Source organism: Lithobates pipiens, unplaced genomic scaffold (genome assembly GCF_037356315.1).
Source record: "Lithobates pipiens isolate NorthernLeopardFrog02 unplaced genomic scaffold, aLitPip1_a1.2 Scaffold_18, whole genome shotgun sequence".
Lineage (NCBI taxonomy): Eukaryota > Metazoa > Chordata > Amphibia > Anura > Ranidae > Lithobates > Lithobates pipiens.
In genome coordinates this window covers 293803777-293830739 of record NW_027507758.1, presented here as the reverse complement: position 1 = coordinate 293830739, position 26963 = coordinate 293803777, and the positions used below count along the sequence as shown (strand labels likewise).

The 26963-nt window shown below is 40.3% G+C and overlaps 1 protein-coding gene across 3 annotated transcripts in view; it reads right to left on the bottom strand.

The window, feature by feature from the left end:
* The window catches only part of AK9 (adenylate kinase 9), a 160781-nt gene that overhangs the window by 44785 nt on the left and 89033 nt on the right, over positions 1-26963 (bottom strand). For all 3 annotated transcript variants that reach the window (XM_077487133.1, XM_077487134.1, XM_077487132.1), the window contains 8 exons: positions 24017-24145; positions 22362-22568; positions 20624-20772; positions 15648-15860; positions 15076-15342; positions 10493-10614; positions 7989-8208; positions 447-512 (listed from right to left, as the gene is read on the bottom strand). In XM_077487133.1, the coding sequence (XP_077343259.1) occupies positions 447-512; positions 7989-8208; positions 10493-10614; positions 15076-15342; positions 15648-15860; positions 20624-20772; positions 22362-22568; positions 24017-24145 (1373 nt within the window). The remainder of the gene's footprint in view (positions 1-446; positions 513-7988; positions 8209-10492; positions 10615-15075; positions 15343-15647; positions 15861-20623; positions 20773-22361; positions 22569-24016; positions 24146-26963) is intronic.

Genomic DNA, 26963 nt, shown 5'->3' with positions numbered 1-26963 from the left:
GAAGCAGGCCACCCTGGCGAATGACACAGGCTCACCCAAGGTGCAGAGTCTAAGGACTGTGAAAGTGCAAAGGCATGGCTAAAATTGGAAGTTCATTGGAGGAGCAGAGGGTTCAAGAGAAACAAGGTTCAAGACAAGATTGTTCAAGAAATTGTCCAGACTGCTTTCCAACATCCTAGGTGGCTCAGCAAGAAGTGACACCGCCGGACACATCAGAGGTTGCAGGTTCAGACCCGCAACCTGACAGCCTATCATTCTAGCATAATTTGTCCAATTGTGAAACTAATATGAATGTTTAAAATGTTCTTTGTAAAGTGTTGCGTAATATGTTTGTATTATATAGAGATACAATCAAATGGAATCTTCGTTATTTGTAAGATAAAGCAACCTGTTAAGTGGAATAGACCAGTTTCACACAGAGGTAACTAAAATGGAACTTCTATCACCTCTTTTTCTGCATTTATCATTTGTTCAGCTAAAAGTTCAGCTCTTCTCTTGGCAATCTGTTCATCCTGCAATAAATAATTTACAACAGATTTGTTCGCCAGTGTGCAATTATGTGCATCATCTCAAATACAAACAAGAAAGATACATAAAAAATCATTATTAAATCCTAAATATGTAGGACTTCTACATCCTAAATATATACTGAGATAGCAATAAAGCAGATGTTTCCAAAAAGCATGTTTTACTTGAAAAAATTAATAATTATAAAACCTTTACCACATTTCCCCTCCTGAGTAAATTAATCTACATAATATTATTCACTGACAAAGCATAAAATACTGATTTCTCTTAACTTTCACTGGCATTTCTAAAATGGGGAAATCGTAGCATGAGATTTTTTACAAATTTGACTAGATAAACCTAAATAAAAACCCATTCAGTTCCCAACACTGCAGGTGCATCTCAAAAATGTAATGATCATCAAAAAGTTAATTTATTTCAGTAATTCAATTCAAAAAGTGAAACTCTTATATTATATAGATTCATTACACACAAAGTGATATATTTCAAGCATTTCTTTCTTTTAATTTTGATGATTATGGCTTACAGCTAGTGAAACCCCAAAATTCAGTATCTCAGAAAACTCGAATATTACATAAGACAAATTAAAAAAAAGGATTTGTAATACAGAAATGTTGGCTTACTGAAAATGATGTCCATGTACAGTATGCACGCAATACTTGGTCGGGGCTCCTTTTGCATAATATAATACATCAATGCGGCGTGGCATGGAGGTGATCAGGCACTGCTGAGGTGTTAGGGAAGCCCAGGTTACTTTGATAGCGGCCTTCAGCTCGTTTGCATTGTTGAGTCTTGGGGTTTCTCATCTTCCTCTTGACAATACCTCACAGATTCCCCATGGGGTTTAGGCCAGACCAGTTTGCTGGCCAATCAAGAACAGTAATACCATGATCATTAAACCTTGGTACTTTTGGCAGTGAAGGCAGGTGCCAAGTCCTGCTGGAAAATGAAATCAGCTTCTCCACAAAGCTGGTCAGCAGTGGGAAGCATTAGGTGCTCTAGAATTTCCTGGTAGAGAACTGCGCTGACTTTGGACAGTGAACCAACACCAGCAGATGACATGGCTCCCCAAATCATCACTGATTGCGGAAACTTCACACTGGACCTAATGCAACTTGAATTCTGTGCCTTTCCACTCTTTCTTCAGACTCTGGGACCTTGATTTCCAATGAAATGCAAAATGTACTTTCATCCAAAATGAGAACTTTGGACCACTGAGCAACAGTCCAGTCTTTTTTCTCCTTAGCCTAGGTAAGACGTTTCTGACATTTTCTCTGGTTCAGCAGTGGCTTGACGCAAGGAATGCGACAGTTGTAGCCCATGTCCTGGATAAGTCTGTGTGGTGGCTCTTGAAGCACTGACACCAGCCGTAGTCCACTACTTGTGAATTTCCCCCAAAATTTTGAATGGCCTTTGCTTCACAATCCTCTCAAGGCTGCGATTAACCCTGCTGCTTGTGCTTGTGTCTTTCTACCACACGTTTTCCTTCCTCTCAACTTTCCATTAATATGTGTGGATACAGCACTCTGATCAGCCAGCTTCTTTAGCAATGACCTTTTGTGACTTTCCCTCCTTGTGGAGGGTGTCAATGACGGTCTTCTGGACAGCTGACAAATCAGCAGTCTTCCCCATGATTGTGTAACCTACTGAACCAGACTGAGAGATTTAAAGTCTCAGGAAACATTTACAGGTGTTATGAGTTACTTAGCTGATTAGAGTGTGACACTACGAGTCTACAATATTGAACATTTTCACAATATTCAAATTTTCTAAGATACGGAATTTGGGGTTTTCACTAGCTGTAAGCCATAATCATTCAAATTAACCACTTTCAGACCGGACCATTTTGCTGGCTTAAGACCAGACCACTTTTTGTGATTTGGCACTGCGTCGCTTTAACTGACAATTGTGCGGTCGTGCAACGTGGCTCCCAAACAAAATTGACGTCCTTTTTTTCCGACAAATAGAGCTTTCTTTTGGTGGTATTTGATCAACCCTGCGGTTTTTATTTTTTGTGCTATAAACAAAAATAGAGCGACAATTTTGAAAAAACACAGTATTTTTTACTTTTTGTTATAACAAATATCCCCCAAAAATATATATAAAAAAGTTTTTTCCCTCAGTTTAGGCTGATATATATTCTTCTACAGATTTTTGGTAAAAAAAAATCGCAATAAGCGATTATTGATTGGTTTGCGCAAAATTTATTATACTAGTAAAATTTTTATACTAGTAATGGCGGCGATCAGCAATTTTTATTGTGACTGCGACATTATGGCGGACACATCGGACATTTTTGACACATTTTTGGGACCATTGTCATTTATACAGCAATCAATGCTATACAAATGCACTGATTTCTGTGTAAATGACACTGGCAGTGAAGGGGTTAACCAGGGGGTGGCAGTGTAGGGGTTAAGTGTAACTAGGGGCGTGTTATTAACTGTGGGGGGCTGGGCTGTGTGGTAGTGAACACTGATCTCTGCTCCAATCACATGGAGCAGAGATCAGTGTCACTTGTTGCTAGGCAGAACGAGGAGATGCTGTTTACAACGGCATCTCCCCGTTCAACCTCCCCGTGAGATGATCGTGGGTATCCCCACGGCGATCGAGTCCGCGGGACCCGCGACCGGACTCACGGGGGTCCTGACCAGCACGCGAGCGTGCCGCCGGCAGCGCATACACGATGGCAGGGTGGCAAATAGAAATGGACGTACCTGTACGCCAATTTGCCTGCCCGTGCCATTCTGCCGACGTACATCGTCATGCGCCGGTCTGGAAGTGGTTAAAAGAAAAAAAATCCTTGAAATATATCACTCTATGGGTAATAAATCTATATAATATATGAGTTTCACCTTTTGAATTGAATTACTGAAATAAATGAACTTTTTGATGATATTCAATTTTTTTTTAGATGCGCCTGTTCAAAATGGTGGTATTCTTAAAGTGAAAAAGCCCAATTTTTAAATAATTTTTCTTGGGTTTTGGCAGGGCTTAATCTGCTTCTATGTTATTCCTGCTGCAGATGGCCTTAGGTTTTGGGGATTTTTTTCTTCCTAATCCTAACTGTACTAAAGACACACAAAACTATGTGCAGTTCGAAAGGCAACAGCGAACAGAATAGTCTATAACACTGATATTTTTTCTGTACAATAGGGTAGAATGTACTTAAGTATACACTGTATGGTAAAATGTTTGTAAATACATGACCATTACACTTACATTATAAACTAGGAGTATGTGAACAATTTTCAAATGTATGCGTTCAGGTTCAGGGTTTCAGTGCACGATACTGTTAATTCTACAGCGTTCAAAGATGTTTTAGACAGTTGCATGCTACCAATCTTATGGAAATAGTTTGGAGAATGCCCTTTTCTGTTCCAGGATGACTGTGCCCATGTGCACAAAGCCATGTCCATAAAGACTGGGTTTGATGGATTTGGTGTGGAGGAACTCAAGTGGCATTGCACAGAGCTTTGACCTCAACTCTACGGAGCATCTTTGGGATAAATTGGAATGCCAAATGCAAGTTAAGGCTCGTGATCCAAAAACAATGCCTGACCTGACAAACACTTTTTTAATTAAATAAGTAAACATTTCCATAAACATATTCCAAAATCTTATGGAAAGCCTTTCCATAAGAGTGGAATCTGTTACAGCAAACTCTACAAAAGTCTCCATACATAGGGCACCACCTCATTATGGTATCAGCGTACAGCAATGGTTGGATCAACAGTTTTCATGTTTGTGGATTGGTCACCACAGCCCTGTAGAATGGCCTGTGACATCCCCTTACCTTTTCCCACTTGCCTTTTACTTGTGGGGCCACTTCAAATCCATGGTGTACAAGGAAAAGTTTAGAAACATGGATCATTTAGACCAGGGGTAAGGAACCTATGGCTCTCGAGCCAGATGTGGCTCTTTTGATGGCTGCATCTAGCTCTCGCCTCTCAATCCGCGGATCGCGTGGTGTGCCGATCCATGGATTGAGCCCATAGGAAAGGCCGCAGCTTCAGCCTAGCTCCGGAGCTGCGGCCATCTTGGTACACCCGGCGGCGGCCTAGGTGAGCGGCGCGCTGATGTCATCATTACCCGCCTCAACTGCTCGTGGATCTGCCTGCCTGTGTAGTGGTAAGCAAGCAGACAATCGTAGGGGAGATGTGGATATTACAGTGGGGGAGATGATGTGGATATTACAGTTATAATTGAAATTACCGTATATACTCGAGTATAAGCCGAGATTTTCAGCCTCTTTTTTGAGGCTGAAAGTGCCCCCCTCGGCTTATACTCGAGTCATCGCTGTCTGCCTGCTCGATCAGCGTGTCGAGCAGACAGACAGCGGCCATTCTATAATTCAAAAGCCGCGCCTCCGGCTCCGCCTTCGCCTGTGATAGGCGGAACACTGAATTTCCCAGCAGCCTGTGTTCCGCCTATCACGGACATCGTCTCATCCTCGTACTACGGACGAGGATGAGACGATGTCCGTGATAGGCGGAACACAGGCTGCTGGGAAATTGTGTTCCGCCTATCACAGACAGGGAGGCGCGGCATTTGAACAGGGGAATGGGCGCCGACGAAGAGCGGTGATCCTGGGACGGGACCGGACGGAGGCTCGGCTCGGGACGGGACGGGACCGGACGGAGTCTCGGGACGGGACCGGACGGAGGCTCGGCTCGGGACAGGACGGGACCGGACGGAGTCTCGGGACGGGACCGGACGGAGGCTCGGGACGGGACCGGACGGAGGCTCGGGACGGGACCGGACGGAGGCTCGGGACGGGACGGGACCGGACGGAGGCTCGGGACCGGACGGAGGCTCGGGACACAGGTAGGCTGGACACACAAGGCCACACACACACACACACACACACACACACACACACACACACACACACGGATGGACACACACACACACAGGGATGGATGGATGGACACACACACAGGGATGGATGGATGGATGGACACACACACACACAGGGATGGATGGATGGATGGACACACACACACACAGGGATGGATGGATGGATGGACACACACACACACAGGGATGGATGGACACACACACACACAGGGATGGATGGATGGATGGACACACACACACAGGGATGGACAGGCATATCTCACCCTCGGCTTATACACGAGTCAATAGGTTTCCCAGTTTTTTGGGGGTAAATTGGGGGCCTCGGCTTATACTCGGGTCGGCCTATACTCGAGTATATACGGTAGTCGATTAATCAATAAAAAAAAAAAATGGTTTTAAACATATTGTATGGCTCTCGCAGAATTATATTTTAAAATATGTGGCGTTCATGGCTCTCTCAGCCAAAAAGGTTCCCTACCCCTGATTTAGAGGAATGCATTTGTAATGCAATTACATGCATAACAACAGATATCTTGGAACATGTTTGCCATGAAAGGGGATACAACTTTGTATGTGTGTGTGTGTATATATGCAGAAAGAGGTGGCCTACACATAGAGAATATTTTATAAATATTTCCTAAAATTTTGTAATGAATATTTTGGAAGTAAAGGTAAATTTAGCTACAGTTTTACATTTTCCTTATGTATGGCAACTTTTGGGACTCTCTGTATATTAATGCCCATAGTTTTGGCATGTTCAACAAGCTCATACAGGGGTAATGATACAGTGTCCACAAACGTTTGGCAATATAGTGTATTTTAGCAATTGACACCATACTGGTCTTTACAGTTACATGAGTATATTCACCAAAATAGTTGATGCAACCCATAAAATATGAGGCTGGGTAAAATAGCAAAAAATATACATTTGTAAAAGAGACTGAGGCCGCGTACACACGCGCGGACTGTTCGCCCAACTTTGTCCGCTGAACAGTGTTTGGGCGGACAGTCCGCTCGTGTGTGGGCTTTCAGAGGACAGTTTCAGCGGACAGTTTGACGGACAAGGTTTTTCGGAAATTCCGTAAAACTGTCCGCTGAAACCTTGTTTCAGCGAACAGTCCGCTCGTGTGTAGGCTTGTTCGTCAAACAAAGTTGCGCGCATGCTCAGAAAGGATTTTCACGCCGAAAGTTATAATACAGTGTATAGGACGTCGTATTTTTCGTCCCGTCGTACGTGCCGTTCACGTCATCGCGCACGGTTTCAGCAAACTGTTCGTTCGTCGTGTGTGGCCATGTCCGTCCATGCTAATTTTGAGCGGACTGTTTGCCGAAACTGTTGGACGGACAAAGTTGGGCGAACAGTCCGCGCGTGTGTACGCGGCCTGAGAGCATATCAAAAATATTAGAGTTGCTTCAATTATTTACATGCATTCTTAATATACATTTTCTTTGTTTTATTTTTTTTTTATGGTCAGGACTGAAAACACAAAAAAATATACATTTTAGTTGGGCAAATAACGTATGAGTAGTGTATAAAAATATTTCATATCCACTCACTGCCAGCAGATGGTGCACACTAGACAGCTACATACACATCTGTAGATGGAGTTCACTGCTATGCTGTTAAATTGTAAAAAGATCGCCCGCTGTGTAGATGTATTCACAAGATACACACAACATAATGAGTCAGAGAAAGGACACAGCCCCCTCTCCGCCTCTGCCTGCTCATTTTTTGATTGTCTGCAAATCGATACGGGGCCATATAAGCAACATTGTAGGGTTTTTTTTTATAGTAGAAAGCTCAGGTGCACTGCAAATAATGTATAATAAAAGTACCACATACTAAATGTGTATTTCTAAAATAAATATTTGATGTAAGTAATATAAAAATTATATAAAATGTCAAAGTGAAAACCTGCAAACAATAAAAAAAAAAAAAGAGCAATAACTAAGATCAATTACAGTTTTCCTTGCAGCTATTGCTCTCAATAAAAACGAAAAACATTTCAACAGAAAACATGTTAAAGAGGACCTACAGTCTGCTCACATAATTTGTAATAAAAACATCTTTGCCATTCTGAAGCTTCCCTCCAACCACTTTGCATATTATTTTATATATACTGTGATTGTGTATTTGCCAAATATGATGTAAAAATCTCCCTCCACTGAGCCTGGCTGCAATCATTTTAACTGTGGGCAGCTGAAGCTGCTGCCTATTCACGTCCTGGATTTACACAGACACACAGAGGCACACCTCCAGCTTTGCAGCTCTCATTGTCCCTCTTATGACTCATCTCCTTCTCTTTATGGCACACTCTTACAAGAGTGAGAGAGAGCTGTGCATGATGTCATAAGCCTAGGCTTTTTACCATAAAAGAAACAGGAAGTGGGCTGTACAAGGTGTTTACTGGTAGAAAAAAAATGTTTTACTATCCAAAGTTAAAACAACAAGGACAGAAGATTTTATAGATGGAAAGATGAGAAAATGACTGAAGTCCTGCTTTAACTACATTATTGTTATTTTGAGGTGATTTATAGATAGCACCAATACGTTTTAAACAATGTCAATGTTTCTTTAAAACTTGACACTCAGAATGTACCCTTATTTTCTTCTTCATCTCTGTCAACTTCCGTTTGCGGTCTTCTTTTCTTCTTCTTCGCTCTTGCCATTTAGCTAGCCGAGGTGGCAAGAGTCGGTCACAGATGTCACTCTCATCTGCTTCCAGAAATACAGCAATGTCTGGGAAGAAACCCCGTTCTCCTATGTACTGAACCTCTTCTACATTGCTAGGGAACCCATCCAGGATGAATCCAGTACACCTAAAAGAAGAAAGGGAAATACCAAAACTAACTCCAACCAACTCCAAAACCAACCAACAGTGGCATGTGAATGTTAACATAACATGACACAACAAAATGAGTTTACCATAAACCTGTGGCCAAGATATAGCTATGGATGTTCAAGTATTTACTGTACATATTCTTAACATGTAGCAAATAAGCCTACCTACTGACCTAAGTAGCTGTAACCACTGTAGAACAATTTGTCCTCAGTTTACGGTAGAACCACCGAAGTCCAGCAGTGGACTGTTTACACTAAAGAAGGCTGCAAATCACTGCTGGAGGGGGCAGAATGAGTTGAGATAGCTAAGTGAACTTAGTGTTACTGTTGATGAATTGTTCCAGTTGGGTGTAAATGGACAGGCATTCCACTTATATCCGACCTCCCGTAGAGGAGAGTAGTCTGTGTCTGCTCTGTATAAGCGGAGCGGACACAGACCAGCCATCGGCCTGCTCAGTGGGGATCAGCAGGCAGATTCCCCGCTGAGCAGGCAGACTGCAACGGAGCTACCCCATGTGTAAGGGACCTAGATTTTTGGAATGTTTACATAATATAACAGCTCCAGGTGAAAAAAAGCATAAAAAAGAAAACCAATGCAGCGACCACATCTAAGGATTGGTAAGTGACAACATGTTAATTTTTGGTTTGGGGTTTAATACTGCTTTAATGTATCTTCTTTTCTCAATTTTAATTGTTTTATCTGTTTAATGAGTGCAAGAAAAAAAAAACAATTTAACTTGACAGAATTGCAGAGCTGGCCTGTGTGCACCGAGTCCTCCTATATCTTATCTTGGATTACAGATTGATTAACCTTTATGTTGTGGAGATGGAAGAGTGGGAGTAACTGAGTAGTAGTTTAGGAAAACACAACTGGGAGGGCTGACAACACTCATCAATCTACATCAGTCTACAAAAAAGCTGTGTGTGGTCAGCCCACAACAGGACATAGGAGCTGAGCACATTTTTGGCAGTTTAACTGATATTTTTTTGTACTTGCAGGGTCTTTAAATGGCCATAACATGGGGTAATGTACTTTTATTGCAGATATACTGTATACTGCATATGATTTTTCTTTATTTTGCCTTTACATATGGTTGAAACATTTAGATTTGCTGCCGTTCTCAAGGTCACTAAGCGTCTCACTGCCCATTTATGGCTGACATGAATGAGCTACAAGGTCAGCAGTGAGTTATAGCAACCCCCCCCCCCCCCCTTTATATTCACATATTACTGCTCGTTTGGCCTTGTGTTTCTAGTCAATAATTACATAGTATGTAGATTGGGTAATCAGTCTCATAACTGAATGCCTGTTTTAAATATATTTAAAGAGGAGAATTGTTATTCCATGTTTTATGTGATTTTAATCATTGTATGTTGTTGTCTTTTTCATACAGTATGTTCACAAACATGCTATTATTTACATTTACCTTGTGGTTAGTGACTCATTATAGGAATTTTTTATGGTCATTGTATAGCCAATAGTTTCTTGCACAGCAGGGAATATTTACTTTTCTGTTTTATTAATTTTAGAGTAATGCCGCATACAAGAGGTCGGACTTTCCGACAGGAAATGTTGGATGTGAGCTTGTTGTCGGAAAGTCAGACCGTGTGTATGCTCCATCGAAAGTTTGCTGTCGGAGTTTCTACACACAAATGTTTGAGAGCAGGTTCTCAAATTTTCCACCAACAAAACTTGTTGTCGGAAAGTCTGATTGTGTGTACACAAGTCCGTCGCACAAAAGTTCATGCATGCTCTGAATCAAGCAGAAGGAGCCGCACTGGCTATTTCACTTCCCCTTTCTCTGCTCGTCTTACGTCTTGTACATCACAGCGTTCTCACGTTCGGAATTTTGGGCCAACGTTTGTGTGACCGTGTGCATGCAAGACAAGTTTGAGCCAACATCCTTCGGAAAAAAATACACGGTTTTGTTGGCGGAAAGTCTGATCGTGTGTACACAAGTCCGTCGCACAAAAGTTCACGCATGCTCTGAATCAAGCATAAGGAGCCGCACTGGTTATTGACCTTCCTTTTTCTCGGCTCATCATATGTTTTGTACTTCAGCACGTTCTCATGTTTGGAATTTTTGGCCAACATTTCTGTGACCGTGTGTATGCAAGACGAAAAGTCCAATCATGTATACGCGGCATAATAGTTGCGCTAGTTATTTTGCTGTAAATACTGTAACTACTAATATACTTGTGATTAATTATAAAGATGCATTCCATATTTGAAAAAAGAATTAGTGTGGAATTTTAAACTACCGAAAAGGTTCCTTCGTCCACCATTCTGTTACAACCTTATCCAGCACTTCAGTTGGTAGCGGTTCATTGTCAGTTAAATAAGACTTTATGGCCTCCTCCTCTACTGTGAGAACAACCTCTTCCTTTATAAAAAAAAAATACATAAAATTAGGTTAATGTCATTCTACATCACAAATTCAAGCTCTATGCTCTATAAAGACTCTTTCTTACAACTATTGTGCTAAAAATAGACAACTGAATGAATCAAAGTAAGAACATACATTTCAATGCCAAATATGAAAATGTTCTAAAAAAATCAGTCTGCAAAAAGTTCCAAAAGGCATTCTGGCAGTGTTGGGCTTTCTTTTTAGAATGTTCAGCAGGGTTTGCAAACTTGTCATGAATGGACACTGACTGTATCTGTTGTTAAATAAAGATTATTATATATATATCCGCCGAGCAGGCAGATGAAAGGTCCGCTCCACTAATGCAAAGTGGACACAGACCGCTGTCTTCTATGGGCTATCGGATGGGAACAGACCGCCTGTCTGTTTCCGTCCAACTGTCATCTGATCCAATCCACCAGATGGATAGGGAACAAATCCCCATCCATCTGATTTTAGTGGACAGAATCGGATCGGATGGTGGCGGGTGTCAATGGCAGTGTTAATTTAGTCGACTAAAACATTTCAGTCAACTAAAATGACTAAAACATTTTAGTCGACTAAATGCATACTATTTTAGTCTACTAAAATACAACTAAAACTAAAACAATTGAGATGACTAAAATACGACTAAAATCAAAACAATTGGGATGACTTAAATACAACTAAAAGCTATTTTGGTCAAAAGACTAAAATGAGACTAAAACTAAAATGCCATTTTAGTCCTAAGACTAAAATTAACACTGGTCAACGGGCACATGTCCGTTGACATCCGCTGCTCCAATGGATGGTCTGATTGGGTCCGCCTCAAAAACTGTCAGGTGGACTTGATCGGTCCATCAGTGTGAAAGGGCCCTAAACCATGATATTACATTTAGTTTAAGTTTATACTGTATGCTATTGACATTATCCATCTGTGTGACCCCACTCATCCTTGTTTATGTCCCAACCATGATACTACCTGGCTGGAGTTTGCATGTTCTCCCCGTGCCTGCGTGGGTTTCCTCTGGGAACTCCGGTTTTCTCCCACAATTCAAAGACATGCAGGTAGGTTAATTGGCTTCTGTCCCAAATTGGCCCTAGTATATGAATGAGGACCTTGAATTGTGGCCTCCTTAAGGGTAGGGAACGATGTGAGTGTGCAATGTACAGGGATCGGGGCAATTGTAGACACTCACTCAGGTTGAACGGGATGGACTGGTATCTTTATTCAACCTTACTAACTATGTATCCAAATGGAAACGGGAATTGAGCTCTAAACTTTCTCCTGAAAATTGAAAGGTGAAAATGGTCTACCACACTACCACATTTAAATGTTAATGTATATCAAGGCAACTGTTGTTGAATCTAACTAATGTAAGCTTTTTATGAGCTGGCACTGTCCTAGCCCATATCTCCAAAATGGTCCCTGGTTATTTTCCAAACTGTTTTGTGCCTGCAACATAGCAGACACATTTTAACACATCTAATTTACTGTTCAAAAATCATATATTTTAGGTCCCTTTTATATAGACTGATTTACACACTTTTGAGTCAATCTAATAGAAGGGAACTGTTTGACGATACACCAAAAATCAATTTAAGTGACTTACTTATATGATTTCAAGAAAATATTGCAAAGTACTTTCCAGTCCTTATTTCCAACCCCTGTATGCTCATATGATGACCTAAATACTCGAATGTGTGTGTTTTATGAAAAACTGACAGCAAAATGTAATCATAACATGGCTAAATTCTGCAAAGTAAGGGCTATGTGAGCGATCAACTACTGACCCGCTTGAAAACATAACTCCCTATTCTTTAACTCTGAAGTAAAAGTGAGTGAAGACTCCTGATTCCACAAAAGCAAACCACACCACTCTAGAACCCTCTTCAACTGCAGGGGAACCAGGGTGCTAGCCAGGGGAACCTGCCCCAGCTTCAATGCAAGAAATGAAATGGTGCATTGCTGATGACATCAATCGGGGTACAAAACTTTATTGAAATAAAAAGGTACGCTGTGATTCCCTGCCTGAGAACTGCACCTGCTGACACATTTCACCATTATAGGCTTGTGAACCTATGAACCTTATTGTTCAGTACATTTTTCTACTTTGAATGACATCATCAGCATGCAGCCCTTTGTTTTTTACATTTTTGGAATGTTTATATAACATTACAGCTCTTGCTAAAAAGAAAAATTAAAGACATCTAGCCATAGACATTTACAGCTTAGTGTGCACCCCTAAGCTCAAACACAGAGCAACAGAGGCAGTAGATAAGGGTGTACACATGTCATGTGTGATATGCTTCACAAACATGGCAGAAATTACAGAGTGCAAAGCACTGTGAACGGGTTCTTAATTTTTTTTTTTTTATATATATATTTTTTTTTCTTTCTTTTTTTTATTTTCTTTTTTGTATTTTTTAACTGCCCTTTTTCAAGGCTTTGGTGAAAAATCAATTCTAAACAGACCCCTGATGTCTTACATTTAAGACTGAGAATAAGACTGAGGACAGGATGGGGGGATGGGGGGGGGGAGATGCTAAAACTGATTCTCCCGCAGTGAAACCGGAGGAGGGGAGAGGAGGAGAAGCCGGTAGCGCTGCAGGGGGAGGAACAAGTGTATTGGTATCTGCAATAAGGAAGTACAGCCAGTTCTTCTGTTCAGCAGGTGCCCAGGCTCCCCCTTTTGAACTTATAGGACATGGGCCTGGCCTGGTACAGGAGGGCAGGCTGTACTGCCTTATTATCAGCTCTAGTGCACGTGGTTCATGTCTATGCATCTAACAAACAAAGGCATTATATAAGGAGAGTATCTTATTACTATTTTCATATTAACGTATAACTAAGGGCAAACCATGTTTTAGTTTTGGACAGAATTGAGAGTGATTAGAAGTCCTGGCAGGTTTTTATTGCTGTCTGTATCCCCATTAGAGAGATTCACCAGCTCCACTTGTCCTGTTTACCATTATCATTGAAAGTTAAAGTAAAAGAAAATCCCAAATTTTAAGTTGTCCCTAGAAAAATAATAGAGGGGAAATCTTCCAATGGGGAAACTAGTTCTGGTGACCTGGAGGAATTCCTTTAATTTGCAGGGATTTCCTCTCACTTCCTGTTTTGGCTATTGGAAAGGAAGGAATTGTTTCATCTGTTTAATTATTCCTTTTCCTTTTTTCTTCATTTTCCTTTTTCTACCTTTCTTTTCCATGTATACTTCTGTGGCACTTTACTGAGATTTTACAAGAAATAGCTTTCTCAAACAGACATAGGTACTATGCTTAGCCCTGAAACCTAAGCAGGTTCTATTTTATAGTTTTATATTTTCACATATTTATTAGAAATCTTTCCTTATTTTTAGGCTAGGTTCACACTGTTGCATCTGATTTTGATCCAACTTTCAGTGCACTTATGTAATGCAACTTGGATGCTACTATGATGTTACTTTAAAGTGGTTTGCATATTCTATGGGGCCAAAACCATGCTGCAATTGCACCAATGTAGAACAAGAACTTTTTCTAAAATCGTGGCCTTTCTGAGTTGCATTGATGTGAACAGGCACCATTAAAAACAATGTCGTTTTCATTGTCATTTAATTCTATGTCCTACTCAAGTTGAATCCGAAATGGCACTAGTGTAAAGCGAGCCTTATTGTTTGCATCATTAACCCATAGCCATTCATAGACCATTCATAAACATTAAAATCACCATAGTTTCCTTTTAAAAGAGGCAAGTTTAGAAAATACATGTATAAAAAACGAATTAGCACACTGGCACTACAATCTTCAGCATATGACACTCCCGAGTGTGTTGGATGGCTGCCTCTCCTCACGATCCACTCTGGCACCCCACACCAGCTGCTATGCAATTAGTGTGTCCATGCAGAGCATTAGAAAAAACTGGAATTGTCAGATGTTGAAGACTCTAGTTCAGCTTTTCTCAAACTTTTCAACACAGATGAACCCTTGAAATAACTTTCTGGTCTCAGGAGACCCCTGCTAAAAATCACTATATCTGAAACTCATGATATATTAGTGTGATGGTTAGTGAGAAAAATGCTCCTTATACTTGTGATTATTGAGAAGAATTACCCCTTTAGAGATAATTAAAAGTCTCTGAAAAAAGCAGGAAGTAAGAGATATCTTCAAAGTTAGGGGTTTTCCCTCCCAGACAGTCATCACCAGAACAGTTGTGGCCGCTACATTCTGAGGTGAAGACATTGATCACCAGGACCAATAGTGAGGTCAATATCCTGAGTGGGGACACAGAGGGCATTAAAAAAACAGACAAAAGGTTCTAAATCTTCCAAAGTCCCTTAAAAAAGTTGACAAATAAACTTTTTATTTAAAGATAAAAAAAAAGTTGTGGCTTTACATACACTTGAAGCAATATAACAAAGAAGCAGTGCTCACAATCCATATCTCATTGCTTTCTGTGTTAACAGGTTCAGATGCAAGTACCTTTGAATCCTTTGATTCCTCCTTTTTACTTTCCTCTGCGTTTCCATTTTCTAACAAAAGCAACATGGCTTCATCAGTCGTGTCTTCCTCAACCAATTCTTCTTCATGGAGAGGTCCAACTTTTTTCTCCAGCTTAGACAGCATGATCTCTTGCAGGTGTTCTTGAAACTGGATGTGGAACATACCTAGCTTGTTGGCTAACCATCTTGCATTAGCTGTTTTCCCAGTGCCATCTGTTCCAATCAAGAGGACTCTCAATGGTGGAGCCTGAAAAAGCAGTGAAAAGTGAGATGTCAGAAGCTAGTACAATGCCACGATAAAATCAAAAAAGGTATTATACAGTAAGTTCAAATTTATTCATAAGTAGTATTAGGGTCTGAGTATGGTTGCCACCTCATCCCTTTAAACCCAAACACATATTAATTACACAGGTTCTGTGGCTGATTAAGGTGGTAAAAACTCACTTGGTGCCTTATCTGCATTTACTTCAAAACCTGTGTAATTCAAAGGTGTTCAGGTTTAAAGGGATGAGGTGGCAACTCTAGGTCTGAGCTTGATATAAAATGCATTACTTGTAATGGTTCTTTATGGACAACATAATTCTCAGGATTCTGTAGAAATGTATTTCTTGCTTCAGGGCTTGAGCAGTAGTATGTCTTCTCTCTGTATAAAGCAGCATTATCCTGGAGTCCTGGCTGTAGTATAAAGTTGTCCTTTATTGCCACTGGGCAGAAATGTTTGGAATCCCCATAGTGCTTCTTCTTTTCTCTGATAACTTCTTCATCCTGTGTGTAACAGTATTGTTTTGCATGAAATTAAATATTACTGTAGTCATAAAGAAAAAAAAGAAAAAAATGTGAGATATAACATTCTCATTGAGTGTAGCCACTATAATAATTTTTATGGAAAAATGTATTTAAGGGACCAAAATAGTATCAACAGCAGACAATATAAGACATCTACTTCTTAATTTGCAGGTGCCGGTGGATAATCCTGGAGGTAGGATTGACAGTGTTGAATTGGCCTATCTCTGGGAAATTCTGTCTCAGTTTGGATTTGGGGACAACTTTGTTAATTGGGTGCGAGTTCTCTATTCTGCTCCTGTGCTTGGATCTGTATAAATAATTCTCTGTCCTCTCCCTTTTCCCTGCATAGAGGTACCCGCCAGGAGTGCCCATTGTCCCCACTTTTATTTGCAATGGCAGTAGAACCTCTGGCTATGTTGATCCGTAGGGAACCCTGCCATTGTTGGCTTCCATAGGGGTCCTTTGGAAGATAAGGTATCCCTGTATTTGGACGAAGCACTTCTATACTTGGGAGATACTGATCGCTCTTTATAAACTCTAATGGGAACTATCTTCAAATTTGGTGCTTTTTCTGTATTTACCATAAATTAGTCTAAATCAGTTATTATGCCCCTTTATCCGCTGCTATCACCCGTTCCCATATTTGCATCTTAAATTGCTATTGTTAGTTCCTTTAAATACCAGGGGGTGGTGATATCCCCGGGCCCGTCAGAATACCTGACACTTAACTGAACCCCTTTATTGGACAGACAATTAATTAAATGCCAAGGCTGGTGCAGGCTACCACTGTCAGTAGTGGGCCAGATTACTCTAATAAAGATGATCTGGGTCCCACAGCTCCTATACATCTTCCATAATTCACCTATGTGGCTCTCTAACAAATGATTCAAGCATGTTGATACCCAATTTTGTGATCTTATATGGAAGAAGAGGCAGGCTTCAGTTTGAATACCTCACAATATGGCAAGGATAGGGGGAGTTTGGCAGTTCCACACTGTAAGATGTACTTTTTGGCATCCCAATTGCAACAAATTGCAGGTCGAGGACTTAAAGTGGAAGTAAACCCACTTTTTTAACTTTTACCTACAGGAAAGCCTATAATAAGGCTTACCTGTAGGTAAAAAAAATATCTCCTAAACCTGTACGGTTTAGGAGATATTCCCCTCGGTATGCGCCGCTGACTGCAGCGGCGCATGCGCACAAGGGGGTTCTCTCCGCGAAAATCCGGCAGCGCTCGTCCGGCCGGATTTAAATCTCCCGCGCGCATGCGCGGGAGTGACGATATCGCGGCTCCGGCCACTCACAGCGCCGGAGCCGCGATACCCGGAAGAGACGCCGAGGGAGCATGTCGGCTTCCTCGGCGTGGATCGGGCGAGATGTCGGGGCCTCGTTCTAAGGTAAGTATTTCATAATGAGCTAGTATGCGGTGCATACTAGCTCATTATGCCTTTTGCTTTGCAGGTTTTAAAAAAAAAAAAAAAAAAAATGCGGGTTTACTACCGCTTTAAGCACACTGCTGATCCTAATGCTCAGTTAGTGTCTTTATTCAATCCTAAAGTGACTGTCGGTTCTCATCTGGAAATGGATATCTCAAGTATCCACCCTCTCTCTCCAATGGTGAATCTACTTAAGAAGGTCTGGCATGCAACCAGGCAGGCGTTATCCATTTCCTGCCCTCTGGTGTTTACTCCATTGTGGAATAGTCCTAACTATCCGGAACTATGCAAGCTGTAGGGATTTTCCTTATGGAGGCAACAGGGGATCTGGTTCTTTAGTCAACTATATTCTGATAGTACTCCTAAGGCGTATGATCACTTATGTGCTGAAATTCTGCTTACACATAAGCAATTTTATCAATATCTCCAACTCCGGCATGCGATACAGACCCAGAACCAAACATTAACTCTAACTGTTTCTCATTTCCCGCTGCTGCAGGAGGTTATGTAAGTGACTACCCGCAGGGGTCTGATCTCAGAAGTGCATTTAATATTGTTATCTACCATTCAGGAAGCTGCTTTATTTAAATGTAGCTCTCATTGGATTACTGATATAGGAGATATAGATTGTGATCAATGGGATATGGCCCTGGAGTCTCTTCCAGTTGTGTCAGTATTGGCTTCCCATAAACTCTCACAACTATTCATTTTGCACAGAACATATTGTACACCTGTCAAACTGTTTGATTGGGGTCAGAGGGATTCTCCCTTCTGTCCGAAATGCACAGTTCAGAAATGAGACTTTATACACATGATCTGGAGATGCCCGAAACTTACACGATATTGGGCGGAGGTTTTACGGATTATCTCCGATAACTCAAACACCTATACCTCTCACTCCATTGGTGTGTCTGTTGGGTGCGATTGATGCTGAAATGTATCCAAAAGATAACTACAGAACATCATGGTAACTAGGTTAGTACCTTAGCAAGTAAGCTAATAGGTCAATTTTGGGTGGCATCCAACGTGCCTACCAAGGCTCAGTGGATTACTTATGTTAACGCTACTCTACTTAGAGAACAACTGGCTTATCACCATCGCAATGCAGTCCAAAAATGTAACCTAATCTGACAGAGCTGGGTAGACAACCCTAGTCTCGTTCCTACACAGTTAGTCATGGATAGATTGTTGTGATTTTAAACCCAGCAAAACTTCATGTAGTGTTTGCCTGAGCTTGGGGCCTTTCTCATGTTCTATACATTAGCGTTAACAAGCTTTTTCATTCTTTTTTTTTAGGTTATTGCATAAAAATGTGATATATTTTAGGGCTGTGAAAACTAAAGATTAATTCCTCGATTAATCAATACATTTTTGTGATCGATCAAAATTCTTTTGATCGGTACTCACCTCTCCGACAGCTTCCGGGTCTTTAGGGATTTCTGTCAGAGTTCCGGTGACGTCACGGACATCAACGTCACTGGACTTCTCCCCCCTTCCCCAAGTGCCTCCATCTGCTAACAAAGGGAAGGGGGGAGGAGTCTGGTGACACCGACGTTCCGATTGAACGTAGCACATACGGGGGAGGAGCTACGAATGACGTCACCCGCTGCTGCCCTATAGAACTAACACGATTGTCGGCTTTACATGCTGTGTTTTTATCATCTTTATGTGAGTAGTGTGTGTTTGAACACAAAAATGAAATCTTATACTTAAGCGGTAAGCACTTCGATCTTTTCTGAAATCTAAGGAGACGTGAGAGAAGTTTTTGGTCTGTATTTACCCTTTTGATACCCGCTTGCATGACTACCTGTTTGCACAGGGGTTCATGCCATAAGGTGAGAGTGATTAGTTAGACCGGAGGTGGAGGGAAAAAAAACTACTTACGTCAGTGCTACAGTTTGAATTTAAAACTTATTTGTGTGAACTGTGAAGTTAAGTTATGGATTGTGGAAACAAACTAGTGGAGGGTGTTTGTATATAGTGTATACCACATTCACCACTGACTAATGCAGAGTTGCAGTGCAAGGAGATCAGCTAAAAGTAGTTGGATCTGTATATGCGTTATAATTAATCGAAATTAGTCGATTTAAAAAAAATCGATTAATTGAACACGAAAATTTTAATCAGTAACAGCCCTAATATATTTGCTACTTAACAGATGACTGTCTTTTATATATTTTTCTACATATGTGTATACATTATGTCACTTACGATCTTTGTCAATAAAAAGAAGTTTTGATCCAAACAAAAAACAAAAAAAAATGAAAAGAGGAACAATTCAATGAAACCTGGTTTTACTGGCACGGCTTCCGGTACTCACAAGACTACAACACCTTTTTTTCTCCCCTTCCTCCTAAGTTTTCCTGTTCCGTTCCCGTCTTCCCCTATTGAGCATGGTTATTCTCTTTTCCTTCTTGTCTCGCCTTCTTGTCTTCTAACTTTTGTGACGTAACACCTTTTTCTTTCTATTGGAATTTTTTTTTTTGTGTACACCAGCCTCTGGGTGATTTTAGTGTCTTACACTGTTGCATTCTATGTCAGACTAATGTAGTTTCTTTGTTGCCATGTTGGCATCATCCTATATGCTTTGTACATAGCATATTATTTTACTTCATTATTGATTTGTGTAACAGTCTATGTTTACTGTACCCTTTATTAATGCTGAATTTGTATTGTCTCTGCTGGTGCACACAATAAAACTTTAAATAATAAATACTTTTTGAACTACTTTGCAAAAAAAAGTCAGCAATTTTATCTTTCATTTATTAATCCTGATTTAATTGAAACTGTATCACTGCTTGGCTACTAATTTGTTGGCATTTTTAATAAGGTTGCCTCTTCAAATAGGTGCAAGTTGTTCATGGACAGGCATCTCAGTAGATAACTGAAAACTGTCTTAGTAGACGTCTCTATTCCCTACTGTTGTATGACTGCATATCTTATGTAGGGAAAATTTATTTGGGGGTTTTTATGCTGCTTTTACCGGCAAACCAATATTATGATACAAAAAATGATTAGGTTCTTAATTATTGTCATTAAATGGTGTGTAGTCACTATCTCACTGTATACAGGTGAAGCAAGATCACAAAGTTTGAACAACTATTTATGCTAATAAACACTACTGGCCTTAGTCAGTTGGGTACAGAACAAAGTAAATTGCACAATAAACCATAGCAACAAAAAGGATAATCATGTAGACAATAGTGGTTTGAAATGTAATTGTTTACTCTGGGTATTGCAATCATTGCTCTCTGCTTTATCGCACTGAAAAAATCTTTATGACATTTGTATTTAGCTGAAACTTACTTCTGCATCTTCATTCCCTTCTTCTTCTTCTTCTTCTTCTACTTCTCCCTCCCTTTCTTGCTCCTCAGCATCCAGCTCTGCTTGCATGTCTTCTGCTTCTTCATCTATGTCCTGAGAGGTTACCTCCCATCCTTGATACTGAAATGGTTCTGATGAGAGGGTTAGTTACAATAAATCCCTTGTGGATATATTTCATGGCATCAGCAAAACTGGACATGTTGTACAAGTAATATAGTGTTATCCTATATTTGTGAAATTTGTAGTGGACATTAAAAAAACCAAAGGATAAAGGTAAAGCATTTTTGTCAAACACTTTTTTAGTCAAACAAAATTGCACAACTTTTACATTTTTGTTAGATATATTATTAGCAAAATTGTTAGAGTTTTAGTAAAGTACTGACAAAACCTGTGTTTTAGTCTGTACAAGTGTGATAATCCTCCAAATTGTGTACCTAAGATAATGAAGTTAAGCTCTATCAGAATTGATGCGTCATATATACCATACTAAATCCCACTTATGTCACGATCATTGCTTTATTTCACAGACGTTATGACAAACAATAATCCAGAAGTATACAAAATATAGTGTATTGTGCTTTGGGCTTCACTGTTTTGGCATGGTCACTCTTAAAGATTTCCAGCTAGATCAGCCTTTCTCAACCTTTTCAACACAGAGGAACCCTTGAAATAGTTCTCCAGTCTCGGGGAACCCCTGCTAAAAATTTGAAATCTACAACTCATGATACATTAGTGTGATGATCAGTAGGAACAATAGTGCTTACACTTGTGGTCATTGGGAAGAATTACCTCTTTACAGATAGCTAAAAAGATCAATGGTGTCGGTGGGAACTTATCCTAGAAGCAGAAATGGCCCAATGCTGAAGGAACCCCTAGCAACCTCTGGAGGAACCCTGGTTGAGAACCACTGAGCTAGATGATGTAAATGCTGGAGGAGGCTATTGCTGCCATGCTGGGGTAAGAACACTTCTGGCTGAAAGTTTTCTAGGTTAGTTTAGGTTGGGTGGGTGGCATAGTTTAGGTTAGGAAGATCTAGTGACTAAAAGTGCATTTGTCTTTAAAGTTCTACAGTATATTAAAAAATAGGAAGAAGATCATTTAAGGTGTAAATGACATGGATCTTCTCTTTGCTAAAGTGAATTTGCAACCAAAACTGTTTTTTTAGATTTGGGTAGTGTGAGAAAAGGTTAAAATCTCTGCCAGGTTTATATAATTGCTCAAGGCCCCAATGGGGAAGTTTTTTTCCTCACTTCCTTGCCCAATGACATTGTTGTCACTAGGAGTGATATTAGGTTTCTTTAAATGGCGACAGTAAAAATACTGTAGTATTAGAACAGAATAAAGCTACAGCCTAATTTATATTGGAGATATCCCCTTACAATTGTGCAATTAATTGCAAAGAGTTGAAAAAGTTCCCCAACAGGGCAACAGACAGCCCAAAAAAAAAATCTTTGTGTATCTAACTCTCTTCCACTCTGCCCAAAACTAAAAAAAAGTTTGATTTTAATTAAACTTTAGTTCAGATAGCTGAGAGATATTTTCAAAATGTATTCATAAACCAGCAAGAAGACTGTCTATTAAGTGCATCATGAAAGCTATTGTCCAAAATTACTTTTTGAAGAGTTAACATGGGTGAAATAAAAATAAGTATCAATATTGTGAAGGATACCCTATAGTTTCATGGTACAAATGAAAAGACAAAACATTAATACAAACTCACTTTCCATAGCAGTCACTGCCTCCTGTAGAAGAGCTTCTGGTGATTTATCGGCCATTTCCAGGTGAGTAACATTTAGCAGAGATGCGTCACTGAACACAGGCTCCAGCAGATGCCAGTCCTCATTAAATTTGTTTATGAGTGCCTTCAGAGGCTCCATCTCTGGCACATCTGGAAATCCTCCATCAGGAACTTCTGGTAAGACGATTTCTGTTAGAAATTATTATTGCAGATTGTTATTGGGCTTTTTTAAGGCGATCTAAAGGGATCTTAATATACAGTGCCTTTAAAAAGTATTCATACCTCTTGAAATTTTCCACATTTTGTCATGTTACAACAAAAAACGTAAATGTATTTTATTGGGATATTATGTGATAGACCACACTTTTCAGATATTTATTTGTAAAAAAAATTAGAAAACCATTGATCCTTTTCCTTCCACTTCACAATTATGTGCCACTTTGTGTTGGTGTATCACATAAAATCCCAATAAAATACATTTACGTTTTTGGTTGCAACATGACAAAATGTGGAAAATTTCAAGGGGTAAGAATTCTTTTCAAGACACTGTAGAATTATAGGTACATCCAATAAATAAAAATGTTTTTCATAAAGGGACAATAGGAGTTGCTCATAACACCCAATTAGATTCCAACTTTTATTTTTTTTTCTAGAGCAAATTAGAAAATTAAAGCAATAAAAACAATTTTAGAACAGATGTTGCTGCAAGCAAGACCCATGGTGTGCAATTTTATAGGGACTCCCAATGTGATTATGTGGGTATTGCATTGAGTAAAGCCCCGTAAACACGAGCAAAATAGGGCCGTGTGTATTCCCTATTGGACTTTTTACGGCAAAAATTCTGACGGACCTAGAAAGAGAACATGTTCTATAATTTTCAAATAATTTTTAATTATTATTATAAATTTTTCCGCATACTCCGAAGCAAGTACAAGACAGAAGCTACTGGCCACTGGCTATTGAAATTCCTTTTTCTAGTCCAGTCATACATGTTGTATGTCACCCGTTCTTAACGGTCGGAATTTGGCGTGATTGTGTGTACGCAAGACAGCTTCAGCGGAATTCTGTTGGAAAAACCTTTAGAGTTTATTCCGATGGAAAAACTGGTCGTGTGTACAGGGCATTAGGGTGACCAGTAGAAAAAAAATCACCCCCAAAATGTAATTTTTTTCCCTGGCTTTATTCTTAGTCACAGAGCTTCGGTTCCTCTTCTATCACCTTCCTCCAGTCAAGCTGTTGGTACAGGCAAGAGGTGGAACAAATAGGTGCTGAGCAAACACCAGCTAACCCATAGGCTGGTCATACATGCTATAATCTATTTGTACAATCTCTAAATGTAATTATAGGGTTCATGTACACAATCTATTACATGATTCTCCAAGTGTACAGGCCTTAGCTCTATTTAGTTTAATATAAAGCCAAAGGGAATTGTGCAATCATATTGCATTATGTATGATGCACTTTAGTGTGGGGCTGCAGACTGCATGCCAATATTGCAGGTAATATTGTGGTATACAAAGAATAAATTGTAGGATTCATCTTTACATTGTTAAGACACTGAACTAACTTGTGCAATTCCAAAGAATACACATTCAAATACAAATTGCCATCATGAAAAACATCACATATTAGTTGACCTTGTTCTGGTTCCACTTGTTGATCTGGCTGTTCTGGTGGTTCAATATCTTCTAAACTGGGCTGTGACGCATCTTTTGGAGAAGCCATGTCTGTTTGTTCTGTGTCTGGCATAGGCTGGTCACTGGAGTCTGCCAAAAAAAAAAACTGTCATCATACCATATCTCACGGCCATCATGTAAAAATCAAAAATGATTATTATTACTACTTTTTTATTCATTAGTATAACAAACTGCATTAGAACTAAGTATCGTTGTGATATTAGCGGTCTACTTCTTTAATCACATATAATTACAAAAAGCCATAATGCAGCCTTATTATAATATATCATTAGGTACGCATGTGTTGCATGACTTAAAAATATAACAAATTATGGTACCCCATGGTGACTTTATTATCTTAATATCTGTTTACCATTAATAAGATAGATTATGATATTATATATTAAGATATATGGGTAAAGTTTGCTTGTATGAGATAATTATCACACTCAGATATAATTTACCTTTGCCAACATTAGCACCCAGTACTTACAATATGAGTTGTGTATCATATCCATGCTCACCATTTTTAAAATGTAGATACTGCTGCTCCTGAACACCAAATACACCTGGAGAAATATTTAATTATTTGGCCAATACTATATAGAGGTGAAGGCTGGGTTCCTCCCTCTAAGCCCTTGTACACACGGTCGGACATCCTGACAACCAAATCCATTGGATTTTGTCCCGACAAATTTTGTCCAATGGATTTTGTCCGAAACTGTTGCATACACACGGTCGGACAAAGTTGTCGGAAAATCCGATCTTTCAGAACGTGGTGACGTTATTTCGTTACGATGGGACTATGTTCAGGCTAGTAGCCAATAGCTTTGGTCTAGGAATTTGATCTGAGCATGCGTGGCACTTTATCCGATCGGAATTCTCTACAAACGATCGGACAAAGTCAGATCAGATCATGTTGTCGGAAAATTTTATAGCCCTGCTCTAAAACTTTGTTGGCCAGATATTCCGACGGAAACAGTCCGATGGAGCCCACACACGGTCGGATTGTCCGACAACATGGTCCGATCAGACATTTTCCGTCGGAATGTCCGACCGTGTGTACAAGGGCTAAGACCCGTCTGTGCTTGTTGCAATTTCATTTAACACATTACAAGAAACTTCATAATCCATCCTTCTGGCCCAGAGGAGTGACATTTCATATGTGTGATAGAAGAGGGTTTTATTCATTTAAAGACATGTTCACAAGTTTGTTAACCTGTTACTGTTTCTGTGTGCTGAATGTCATTAACAACAAGAGTTTTATGTCATGGTGAGGTTAGTGAATGAAAGCTTTTCCACTTGGTAGCAGACACACCAACGTAGTCCATACAGAGCTTACTCATAGGGATTACTCATATTCATAGGCTTTTAGGCTGGGTTCACACCTATGCGAATTAGATGCAGCTTTCCCCGCATCCAATTCGCATAGCAGGAGAATATGACCAGCTCTCTATGGAGCCGGTTCACATATCTCCAGGGCGGCTGCGGAGCGCACTGCACAGAAACGCTATGTGTCTTTTTCTCCATTTCAGGGCCGAATTCAGGCAAAGATTCTGCCCTGATTCATTCCTGAAATGGAGAACAGGGACTGACAATGTTGCTGTGCGATCCGCGGATGATTTAGGTGTGAATCAAGCCTTAAACAGTGATCGGCTACACTATTTAATGCAGTTGTGTATTCATTTACAAAAAAAAATTTTTCAAGCAAATAGCAAAATTAACTGAATCCATCTTGCTATCAGCATCAGTCACCCCCCTCTCCTGCAAGCAGGCACTAACAGGGAACATGCAGACAGAAGGTGAGACGAGTTGATGGTTCATCATTAATGCCGCGTAAACACGACCGGACTTTTCGACGGACTAGGTCTGACAGTCTTCCCGACTGACTTTCGGCGGACTTTCCGAATGAACGGACTTTGACACACACAATCACACCAAAGTCTGGCGGATTCGAACGTGATGACGTATGACCAGACTAGAATAAGGAAGTTCATAGCCAGTAGCTAATAGCTGCCCTAGCGTCGGTTTTTGTTCGTCGGACTAGCGTACATACGAACGATTTCTCGGTTCGGCGGAGTTCCGACAGGAAAATTTAAAACATGTTCTATTTCTAAAGTCCGTCGGATTTTTGGCAAGCAAAAGTCTGATGGAGCCCACACACGATCTAATTGTCCGATGGACTTGTTCCGTCTGAACTTTGCTGTCAAAAAAAGTCCGGCCGTGTGTACACGGCATAAGTTGCTGTTACACCTTCAGTGGCAGCAGTCTGCAGAACAGTATAGGACACCCATTTATTCCTTAAAGTGGTTGTAAACCTCAGACATGAAATGTAAACAAATGTCCCTCTACAGTGTGTACTTGTCTCAGTCCAGAGCACTAAATGTCTGTCTGCTGCCTCATTCCTCTGCTATCTGCATGAGTCTTCTGGCAAGTTTTCCTAACACCAAGAATTAAAAAGGTGACGGGGAGTGAGTTCCAGCACATAGCCTGTGATTGACAGCCTCAGCTCTGTGCAGGGGGTGTGTCATTTCCCTTCAATCAGCTCCCACTAAACCCTGCAGAGCGTAACTTCAGTCAATCCCACCCCGATTTCTGAAAGCTCAGGCAAGCTGTATACATTCTGCAATTCGAACAGATGTAGAGAAGAGAAGGCATCAGATAAAAAAGGTACAACTTATGTAGGAGGGTTTATTCTAGCTCTGTGTATAACCTGGGCTAGAGTCACTTCCCTGGGTATACTGTATATAAGTGCTTACAACCACTTTAACTCTAACAGAGAAAATCATATCAACCTCCTGACTGTGCTTTCTGGCTGGGATGTATAAATAGCTAACGTGGCTGGACACAATACCAAATTCCTTAGCAACCAAAATCATTTACAGTACATGTGCATATGTCAGTTGCG